We start from the raw sequence: 11,557 nt of genomic DNA, 5'->3' as shown, positions 1-11,557 counted from the left end.
AGAAAAGCAGCCAATCACCAATTTAAATCTTTTACTGTATCAAACAAATTTGGATTACAGACGTAATCATTAATCAATTCAAGTAAAACTGGAACAAAAAATAAAACAAAAAAACAACAAACTCCCCAGATTGATTTCATGTAAAGTACATTATTACCATTCAAAAACAGAACAAACATTACATGGTCCATAAATACACTGCAGAAGAAAAAAAAACAAAAAGGTTTCACAGGAATGTTTTACTGTCTGTCTTGTCCACTGTGAATAAAGTGGCCATTGTTGGCAACTGGGAAATAAACTGCTCGTACTGTGACCGATTAATCTGCTAAAGTGACATCAATACTCGGGTGGCTTTAGTTTTCTGTTTGAGTCGTTTATATCTTTTGGACGTGTTCAAGTAGGATGTGAAGGTTATTAAAGGATTGTCACATAATCTACATGTTAAAGCCACTTCAGTGATAACAGATTAAATGATGACGGAACATTTGAGTGTGCAGTGTTGACTTTACAATGTCCTTGTCACATACAAAACTAGAATTAAGAGGAAGCAGATTTTTTTTTTTACAATTTGTGTCCGGTACTTCAAATTTGCTGTTTATATTCCTGTACAAGATGAAGCACAGTAATCACACGGTAAATACCTTGGGCGTGGACAAAAAGTCACCGTACATTCAGTGCCATGCAAGGAGGTGTTTCATGATTCCCGAGAAGCATTCATGTGTCAAAAATGAGGGTGCAATTTGCTCACTGGAGATGGATTCTTCCACGTTAATCCAAAATATGTAAATGCATCTGCAGGCACAATTCTCTTTTATGTACCCTGAATGTCAACTAGATGTGTTCAACCAGCTGGTCCGAGGGGTGAAAGTCTGGTTATGGGTACGTTACTGCAAACATACAAACATACGTGCGAATGTGATTTTGTGAGGAATCAATTACTCACCAATTAATTTGTTTCTTTTTTCCTTCTCGTTAGTTTTAAACTGTTAAAGAAATCTGAAATGGTCATTCTCAACAGGGTGCGTGTCAGTGTCTACACTTGACTGGCAGCAGCCGGACAGAAAGACACAAACAAACAAACTTGCCCTGCAGCTTACAACCTAGTGGCAGACACGTATTACCAGGGGGATAGCTGTGGCGCTGAATAGCAATGCTGCACTCAATATACGGTGCACTTTTCTCCCGTGAATGTTGGCCTTCGCTGTTCGCTTGTCCAACAAGCTAAAGTGCAGGATCAGATGGGAGTTCTCGTTTGCAAGTCAGACAAGAAGAACAGTGACAGTACGACTTTGTGTTATGATGTACTGTAGGAAGTGAATCCCAGATTCAAACGGCACTCACTTGAAATGGAAATGGGTCACTTGGCGTGTGAGACGGAAACATTTTATAGCTTGTCTCCGTGATGTCTGGCCCACTACACATATGCGTTAGTGGTCCCCCGCCAGCCACCCCCTTATGTTCCAGCTCAGCCCATGTACTTCACATTGTGATGATCAACTAATGAAAGTCGCTTGTGTAGGTTGGACGAGTCCCTTCAACAATTTAACACGTCGTTCTCGTCTGTGGGGACAATGGCTGTCGGCTACGTTTTTCTTGCAATAGCACATGTGGGAAAAACTAGAGGCAAAGCTGGTGATGCTGTATGCACATTTGTCTCTGCAGTACAGTAAACTATTTAATTGGCTGTGTGGAAACGATCTTCCCATGTTGATCTAACAATATTAAGTTTAAGTTATTAAATTTAATTAGCGTGAACACACACAAAAAAAGGGAAATATATGTTTAATAATTAACTATCTCTCTATTGGGTTCAGTCATTTTAATTAATGAAATCTTTCAGTTTTTTTTTTTACTTTCAATTTTTTTACTCCAATAAACAAATAATTAGAATTTCTACAGGTAAAGTTCAGGGCCTGAATGAGCTGCGTTCAGGGACAGCGTTTAATTGTAGGTCATACACATTTTAGAGGAACTCATGACCACACAACCACTGCAGCGACAAGCAAGAAACGGATTTAAACAGTTTTGAGGTGAATAAATACCCGGAGCTGTCATACTTGTCCTGTGAAAATGCCTGTTTTGATTGAAACAGGCTGTCATGAGACATGTGATTGAAAAGCGTGACCGAAATGAATTCTGTCTAGACAGTTTAAGGGAAAACAAACAAACAAAAAAAAAAAGGTCAAAATGATGCTGGATGATTTTCTGGCTTATTATTTAACTAGATACGCTCGATATCAACTGGACATATTCAAAGTAGGGATGCATCTGTAGATGTTCAGTCCAGGAACATAAAAATATGTAAAAACATTTTAATGTAACCTGTCAATCAACCCAGATGTGCCATCCACCCATGTATAATTCATCTTCTAACTCGACGGGTCTAAGAGAGTTGAAGGTGGTGGTTTTGGCTCCAGTTACTATATTTACTAGGTACGGCTACATTTTTATTGCTTTGAAATGGAACAATAGTTGCTGAAGTCATGGCACATGTTTAATGATAAAAACTGTCTAAAAGGGTCACAGGGAGGAGGATTTGTTGCCTTTGAACTTTAAACAGACATTAAGCATGTCAGCTGTGGTAGTTTATGGTAATGGTTATGTAACAGAGACAGGAAAAGAGAGAATCTCCCATTAACTAGATAACAAGATAACCCAGTCTGGCTCATACATACAGTCGGCTAGTTTTAGTCTAGTGCAGGGGGAAGCTATATCAAACAAATAGAATTAAATAATCCCTTTACACGGGATTTTTTACTTTTTTTTCACACAAAATAAACATAGAAACCTTTGTTCTTGTTGTCGAGGTGGTACCTAAGGCCTGACTGTAGAGGAATATAGATGCCCTGATGTTTCTAAAAAGTGAATCTGCAGACACAACCTTCTGTCAGCCTGTTGGGGTTGACTGAGCGCACTGAACGGCGTCGTGTTGTACAGACGACCGCTCTATTTCTCTTTCTGCAGGCTGCACTTCTTTGTCTTCTCCTCCGCCGACTGACTCGCGCTGGATGCTCCGGCTTTTGTGTCTGCAGAAATGAGACAGACGTAAAACAATGAGGGACATATTGGAGCAGGAGGAGGCTGACTCTGGAGTTAATTATAGTAAAACGCCACAAAATAATAAAACTAAAATTTCCTCAGACCGGCCTCCCTCCCTAAACACACCCTCACTCACCCCCTGCAGACAGTTAAATACCACTGACAAGAAACAATATTTCGTTCTTCTCTGTGTACACAAGTATAAATAATCTTGAATCTATAAGTTGTTGTGCACTATGGTTAAAGTCATCGTGAGTAATTGTCTGCCAGTTATGATAGGATTTATTTTAAACAACTAGGAGGCAAACTAAACACAACAAAACCAAACAGTGTTGAAGCCTGGAAAGAGAGGGACTGGCCGACCGACCGACCAACCGACCGACCACCAGGCTCCTGCAGAGACTACTGCCACACGCACAAACACTGATTATTTACTCGTAGCTAACCAACTGTTATTATTCAGGTTGGGGTTTAGTGACACTTTGAATGGTGGTGTTACTTTAGGGCAATACCAGATCCAGAAACACAAGCAATGAATTAGACGGTGTGTATGACAGATGTGTGAATGAGCAGCATGCAAATGTAAGTTTTATTTTTGTTTAGTCGTTTTTTAGCTGACTATCAATCAGCTGGTAAGCAAACATTTATTCCCGCTGTTGTGTGCAATAATGAAGTCGTCACGTTGTTTAAAAACATTTAAACTGTATTATTCCATAGAATTATCAGTGAACTACAGGACGTCACTGAATATGGCTTCATGGTAGCGATGTGTGAGTACCGTACTTCCTCTAATAGTGGCCGGGGCCTTTATTTACTCGACCGCCCACAATATTCGGCCTTTATTATTTATTTTTTATTTTTTACCTTTAGCAGGTACACCATAAACACAACAGCAGTCGGGTAGGATTAATAAACGCTGGTCAGAACGGACGAACGAATAAATGACACCATTGTACCAACATGGGCAAATAAGTTTTAAAACAAACAAACAAACAAAAAAACTGTACCATATGCACATGAAAATATTTACCGCCATAGCGTACCACAGGGTAACCGTCCCGCTGTCAGAGCTTATTTTTCACTAAGTTCGGTCAATATTTGAGCGTTTCGCAGCTTCCTCTCCTGTACTTTGCTCTGCATATTTCAATGCGTTCTTTTCTGTGCCACGCTGGTAAACCCTCTGTTGTTTTGACAGTGGTTCGTTGTAAATCTCAGTTCATGTGGCACTTAAAATGTAGCTACTGCCATCTATGGTACCTGTGTGTCACTACATCTATAATTGGCTTGCTGGCGCACACGGGCTGTATTTCAGGTCTTTATTTGTTCGTGTAAAACATGGCCCCAGCCATTATTGGAGACCTAGCTATTAATTAAATACCGGCCATTATTAGAGGAAATACGGTAATTGTGGTGGTTGGCTGCAGCAGTTTGTCGCTCTATGATATCAATCAATACTTCGACTGGATTGTTTTTTTATGATAGGCTACAATTGCTAAGACATCTTGGTGGAAAAAGTACTAATCTATCAAATATCTAATATTAGATAGATATTAGTAATATTTTGTGTGTATTTGTGTGGTTTTTGAACAGCTTTTCATCTGCAATGCATCTGCTGTAACTACCAACACTACCTTGTGCCCATACACATGAATTCAAAGCTCAGTTCACTTTCATAGGGGGCAAAGGTGACCACAATATTATCCAAAGACTCTACTTCTACCTCACTCAAGGAATCACCTCAAGCTACATTTTATTTTTGGTCTAAGAAGCTAAACTAAAGCTGAATGCTTGCAGGTGAAATTGCAGTGTCAACTACCTACTGGAAATGAAAGGCTACATTTTCATTCACAGGGTGAATGGGGCCAAGATATAAATGTGAGTATACGTTTACTTTTGAAGACTAAAATGTTATGGACTTAGTGAATTACATGTAAGGGACCCTTATGTGTAATTACCTTTATTAACAGTAATCTCTACTGAAATACAATTTAGAAGTGATTTTCTTGGATATTACCTATAGTAATAACCAATTCTAGAAACAATGTCCTGCTTTACTGCATTTGGACAGATGCCAGAAATCACATCCGAATCGATGCTGTCATTGTCTAAGCCTTTTCTATAAATGTGAACAATAGAGCAAAACTGTAAAACTGGTGAAATGTGGTGATGATGTACTTTTAATCAGATATCTGGAACCATTTAAATAAGGTGGCAATGGTACCTATATATTAATATTAATTATATGTATCTATTATATTAATTAAGCTATTCATTTATAGCTGCTCAGTTGTAGAGTGCAATAATGAACTACGAAAAGAAAAGAATCTCTACTCTAATGGCAGCATAACATCACAGCTCCCCCCGCCCCGTTGAAACCTCATGTTTCCACTTTGGTGTGTTGCTGCATCCCATGGTATTTCAGCCGTGACGCCGCTCTCTGAAGTATGCATCAAAGCCACTTCACCGATTTTTGTTGACAAGCCGTGATTACATTACACCAAGCCAAGCCTGTTGAACTATTTAACATAGCTAAATAAACCCTTTCCTTGTGAAAGGGGGATGAGGACTCCCCAGAGGCGAAGGCCATCAAGGAAAGAGGGAAAGATCCCCGCGCAAGTGAGACTCTGCCGTTCCTGCTGTACGTATGTACCTGCTTGTGCATTGTTTTGTTGCGATGAGGGATCTGCTACATTGCCAACACTGGAACAATCCTCTTTCTCCTTGGAGCGGGGGCACTCGAGTCCACCTGCAGCCTCTAATAGACTCTCCCTGGAGAACTCTGCAGGAGGCAGAGAGATAAACAGTGGACGAGATGGAGGGTGAGATACTAACCAACAAAGAAGAGTAGCACAGTTTATCATGTTGGTTTCGGTTAATGCCAGTATGTCTTCTTAAATGATGTTAGTGTACACAACCAGTCCAGGTGATCTCATCAGTCAATCAATGCCAGCTGACATTTGCGGTGGTGTGTTATGGACTCGTGCTGAGTGAATTTAAAAGACTGATCTTTGAGTGCAGCCGTATTCCACTGGCGTTAATGATCATTGATTTGTTTCCCACAACTTCCTCTTTTATCCTTTTATCTACACTGAGAACTTAATTTGCAGCTCGTCTTTAAGGTGAGCAATCCATAAAACGCAGGGCCACCAGGCAATCTTGGAGGGCAGGTTCTCGAGCCTTTACGCCGCCAAACCGCTGATGTCCCTGTGAATTAAATTTAAATGCTGGCACAGTGGTGTTATTGCTTCAGAAAAAAAAGTCCCGTCCACTCATGATGCATTAGCCCTGGGCAATTATTGAAGAGTGTGCAGTGTGAGCTGTACACAGTGGCCATCTATACAACTAACCATTACTGTTAATTATTTGGTCTGAGCTGAAAAGCTGACCTCTGTTTTTTATCATTAAAGGGAAAGTACTTGGCTCAGAAAGGAGATGCTATCTGCCAAACCGGCACTTTGACCGCGTGTTGTTATTAAAGGAGACATTCTGGGAAACACACAGTGTATTTGGTTTCTTGATGAGAGGATTGCCACCACTCTAACTAGGTATCCTTCTTAATATACAGCTTGAGCTGTTTTCTGGTGTTTCCTGTTTTTATGCTAAGCTATGCTATTTCTTGTCCAAAAAATGTCAAACCGTTCCTTCCCCCCACCCCTTGCTTCCTCCTAATCCTGTCGAGCATCTTCATATTTCCCTCACAAACATGTTCCCTCTCCCAGCTCATTCTCTGCTTTACTTTTATACCCTTTCACCGTAATTAACACGCTGTATTTTTTCTCCCTCCGTCCTTCTGCTCTCTTCTTGCAGTATTTCACAAGCCACCTACTGTAACTGATCTCCTTATCTGGCTCACTTACTTTAGCTCATGCACGCTCTCTTTTTTATCCATTCACTTTTCTTGTCCTAGACGGGTTTTGGCACACACCTTGTGGCGTCTTTCACACATCAAATGAAACCTAATTTTACCACCATGAAGATACCACCCATTTGTCGAGGCCGTAGTTGGATTTGTACTGCTGAGCAAGCAGCTGCAGGCACACAAATAAAATCCCCTTTTTTCATGGTCTCATACCCTCCATCTGGCAGCGCAGTTTCTCAAAAGCCTCCGCTGTGGCCTCGTCGTCATGCGGGAGCTCCTCTCCGGCGGGAACGGAGTCTGGGCTGGGTCTGTCCGACAGGCAGCTCTCTGAGGAGCACTCATCCCCGGCGCCCTGCTGCTGCCTGTACAGGTGGTGCTCTACCAGGAACTGCAGCTCTGGGAGGAGGGAGGTTGAGAAAGAGAGAGGGAGAGAGGAGGCATAAGAGAAGCGATGAAGTTGGATACGGAAAAGAGGGAAATATTTGAGCGGAGAGGAGCGGGTTAGAAGGAAGAAGTAAAAAGCACGACATCCTCGGGGAGATGGGAGCAGAAAGAGGACAAGCCAGAAAATAAAGTGGTGTGAGATAAAGGCAGCCAATGGGAGGACAGCAGGGTTATGAATAGCACACGGGAAGGAAAGAGAGTCAGTGTAGGTGTGAAGTTAACAAAAAAAAAAAGAGTTAAGCATTTCAATAAACTGGGAACATTTAATTAGACCCCTGCAAGACACATCAGAGTTGAGATATGATTTAATCACCATCTTGACCTTCAGTCAATGTTTTTTTTTAATTAATTTTAATCCCTTTATAGTGGGAAACTAAAGCACTCTGTATTTTTTGTTACAAGAAAGCAGTTTAGCTGTAAAACCAACTATAAACATCCCAGAGCCACAAATTTCATATCTTTGTATTATTCATTCTTTCACCCCTCCGTTTCAATATATGTAATTATATAAGCATATACATACGATTTGTATTCCACCACCGAGACGAAAACAGCTAGCAGAAATATTAAGTGCTGGAATATCTGTCTGGCTTTTTTTTTAATGTTTTCAACTCAGGCTTTGCCCTGGTGGTGCAGAACCATTCACAACTTCACCCAAAATAGGACACAGCAATTGCATCCATTAATTAAAAAACGAAACTGGAGAGACTTCTGGTCAGAAATATGAGTGCCTGCTGAGCCACAAGCAGCTCTGTTTGAATTTATGGGCCAAAAAATTCCATACAAAACATTAATTCAAGAGGTAACCTGAAGATGAATATGAGGCTTCAAATTATTTAATCTTCCACCACTAAGGTCTCATAAAGTTATGTTATGTTGTATTATACGGGAAAAAAAGCACATTTATTGTGTGTAAGAATTTCTGCAACACAAATGTTGCCATCCACAGGTCACAAGGTTTCTGACATTTTTACTTAATGAGCCGGTGGTGTTCACACTTAATGTTTGTAATGTTACAGAGTTGCATTTAAGCTGGATTTAGTTCGTGGAAGAAGATTTTACCACCGACCTCCTAGACTATGCCAAAAAATAAAATACAGCAATAAAATGTGCTGTAAGGGCACGCAACTACTGCCAGACACCTCAGAATATGAAGACTCTCTCTGGAGGAGGCAAACGACGACCTATACACCCGACAGTTTGTCTTCCAAAGACACATGAGTTGAACTGCTTGGTTATGGAGGAGTTGTATTGGTCTGTGTGTTCTTACTGCAAACAATTCACTCAGGGGAGCCCAGTCACCTTTGGTTCAGGACATAATGTTAAGGCTTAAATGAAGCCTGGTGGGAGTTTCCGGTGCAACAGGACAGCGTTAACTGCAGCCTGTAGCCTGACATATATTGCTGTTTCCTGCTCTTCTTTCTTTCTAATTCTGCTCATACACCTGCTAATCTCTGGAGTGGTAGTTTTAACCACAGAAATAAAATGGGTATTGGTCTTTTTCACCTTTTAAGCAGAGAACTTCCAACACATAAGACAGAAATAGGTCATAGCAGCATCAGTGACACGACTTTTAACAGACTGTACCTTTCATCGTAGGCGTACCCTTTTGCCCTTTCCGCCGCTGTCGAGGGGAGTTCAACAAGGCTGCCTGTAAAATATCAACAGTGCATGTCAGCTGGGCAGTGAGCACCGAGATGGAAGAGATTGTTTTAATAGAGATGAAGCTCATTAAAAAAAAAAAATCTCATAATTGTATTTCTATAATTTCATATCAATAAAAAATAACTTTCATAGAGAGTGACTTTAATTACCTTGTACAGCTGGTTTGGAAGGCGGTCTTCATCTATTTCTGTGACAAAACAAACGAGCAGTTTAGTACTGGACCCTGCGAAACACAATTAACACACATGATGCACTTCAACAAAAATGCACACAAAGGTCCCGCATATTCTATACAGCGTTGCTGCTGTTTTAATACCACGGTTGATCTCTTCAGCGTGTCAGTGAACTGCAGCCAGAGAAACGCAGCTGTGTGTTCAGACAGTACAGAAGAGAGTGGATATAAGGTGACCTCCAGACAGATGGTTATCTGACACACGACAAGCACTGCAGAAGGGCTTACCAAGCATGGTGAGTGGTGCAGATTTTATTTTTCGCCATTGTCTTAAAATAAAAATTTTGTACAGTTTTTGCTAAAATAGAGGACGCTGATCCACTCTCATCATATTCCCATATTCCCAGCAGACTGAAGGGAAATAAACATGAAACACACTGAGGTGTGGTGTAAAGCAGACTTGTTTTGCATCACTAAAAACTTCCAACTCTGCAAGTATGTAAGTACAATCCTGACCTTGTTGCTTCTTATCCTCGGCCTAAAGATAAGTACATTTTAAAGTGAACATATAAAATACGAATATTGTACGTCATCTGCCTTGAAACAAATAGTCAGAAAATCGTTTCCACACATATAGATCCCTCATGTAAATGTCATGGGCTCGCACCAGCTTCCCTGGGTCAAACAGTATGTTCTTGATCCGTCAGCGGATATCAGGTTATTGGTGATTTGTCATACGAAATGTTTGCATAGACCCATTGATTTAGATTCTCTGATGGTATTTCTGAGAGATTCAGACTCTACTTAATGTGCTATCATTTGTCAGGCTGCTGGCATGAAGATTGATCTTACTCTACTAGAAACAGAAAACTGCACTAAACTCAGTGCATGTGTCAAACAGTGTATGGAAAGATATTTCTACTGCGTCTGCTTACAACATTAAAATGTTCCTGCATTGATAATATACTCAATAATATATGATATATGATCATGTAACACAAGCCTGTGATATGTTCACCTATACTGATGTTCTTTTACTTAAGCCATGTTCTCAATGCAGTTATTCTAATGTTGTACTTGTATCATACTTGTATTTATTAAATACTTCTCCAACATTTACACAGCTACAGTGTGTATGCAGCATAGAGGTAATATATGCCGGTCCGTAGAGGGAAAGTCCAGCACAATATGGAAGCTCATGCTGCATGAGCCTCAGTGGATGAAAAACAGCTCCATTAAAAAGTCAATATGTGTAACATGACTGTGATTGAGTATTCAGTTGAATACTTCCTCCACCAAACAAAGCAGCTACAGTGTGCGTACAGGAGATAATAAATACTTATGCGTAGTTAGAAGGTTCAACACAATATGAGGTATGACGCTCATATGAGCCTCTCTGGATGGAGAGAAGCTCAATAAAAAAGTCAATATATGAAACATAACTCTGTCATTACGTAAAAAGTCTAAAACTGAATCGTTGACTGGAGCACAATGAAACCATCAACTGTGATCGATACTGTGCATATTGAACCTGCGCCCAAATTTGCATTTTATAGCATAAAACTTTTTTTTTTTCTAGGACACCACCTTGTTGCTTGGCAACCTTTGCATCCCTAAGGCACTTTGTGTGTGTTTATGTGTGCCAGTGAGTATGTGCATAAATTATTCCCACTTAAAAGTGTTCACTAGGATGCTCAAACTGCTTGTTCCTTTACTCCCTCTCTCTCCCTGCACCAAACACGAACCCAGTGGTGTATGAAAATGTGACATAAAAGCCTTTCAGTTTGTTTTTAGGGAGGATTTATCTTCGTGCTGAATATGCTTCGCAGTCATTCTCGGAACCGAATCTTATTTTTAGCAACTCCCAAGAGTTTTAAGAAGGGTCTTACAACCAATATGGATTTCCAATCAGTCTCAGGAAATGGGCCAGTCATGGACTGTCCTTCAAGACACAGGCTAAAGCTCAGGATTTCACAAATTGGACTTTAATTCCACCAGTGCAAAACAGCACTTATCTGCACTTTTAACAGATGGCAAATATCAACATGATGGAATCTATGAGTTTATCAACTGGGTGAGGGCAAATGTAAAAGGCCTAAAGCTACAGGGTCCTGAGGATGAACTAAGAACGTGTAGCACAATTTAGAAATTTACAACTCATATAAGGAAATTCTGTCAGATACAGTTTCAGTCAGAAAACAAGCAAGTTTGGTCAGGTTTGGGGGTGTGGATCATAGTCCTGGTTAATGCTGCCTTCAAACAGTGTTGTGTTTCCCGTATTCACGAGTAATCACCACAATAGCAACCTCCTCTTGTGGTATTTATGACCCTGTAACTGGAAATCTTCACGTCTTTAACACGATGTTGTCAAGTTTGCG

The 11,557-nt window shown here is 40.4% G+C and overlaps 1 protein-coding gene across 1 annotated transcript in view; it reads right to left on the bottom strand.

Annotated features, from left to right (window-relative positions):
- Positions 1-16: 16 nt before the first annotated feature.
- LOC125006552 (protein phosphatase 1 regulatory subunit 1A-like) overlaps positions 17-11,557 on the bottom strand; it is a 29,718-nt gene continuing 18,177 nt past the window's right edge. Inside the window, exons 3-7 of the mRNA XM_047582688.1 lie at positions 9,157-9,194; positions 8,930-8,993; positions 7,112-7,294; positions 5,690-5,818; positions 17-3,026 (exon numbers count right to left, since the gene is read on the bottom strand). Coding sequence (XP_047438644.1) covers positions 2,947-3,026; positions 5,690-5,818; positions 7,112-7,294; positions 8,930-8,993; positions 9,157-9,194 — 494 coding nt within the window. The 3' untranslated portion in view covers positions 17-2,946. The remainder of the gene's footprint in view (positions 3,027-5,689; positions 5,819-7,111; positions 7,295-8,929; positions 8,994-9,156; positions 9,195-11,557) is intronic.

This window comes from Mugil cephalus, chromosome 4, assembly GCF_022458985.1.
Source record: "Mugil cephalus isolate CIBA_MC_2020 chromosome 4, CIBA_Mcephalus_1.1, whole genome shotgun sequence".
In the NCBI taxonomy this organism is placed as follows: Eukaryota; Metazoa; Chordata; class Actinopteri; order Mugiliformes; family Mugilidae; genus Mugil; species Mugil cephalus.
Note: the sequence above shows the minus strand (reverse complement) of the source record. Positions and strands in the feature narration are given on the sequence as shown.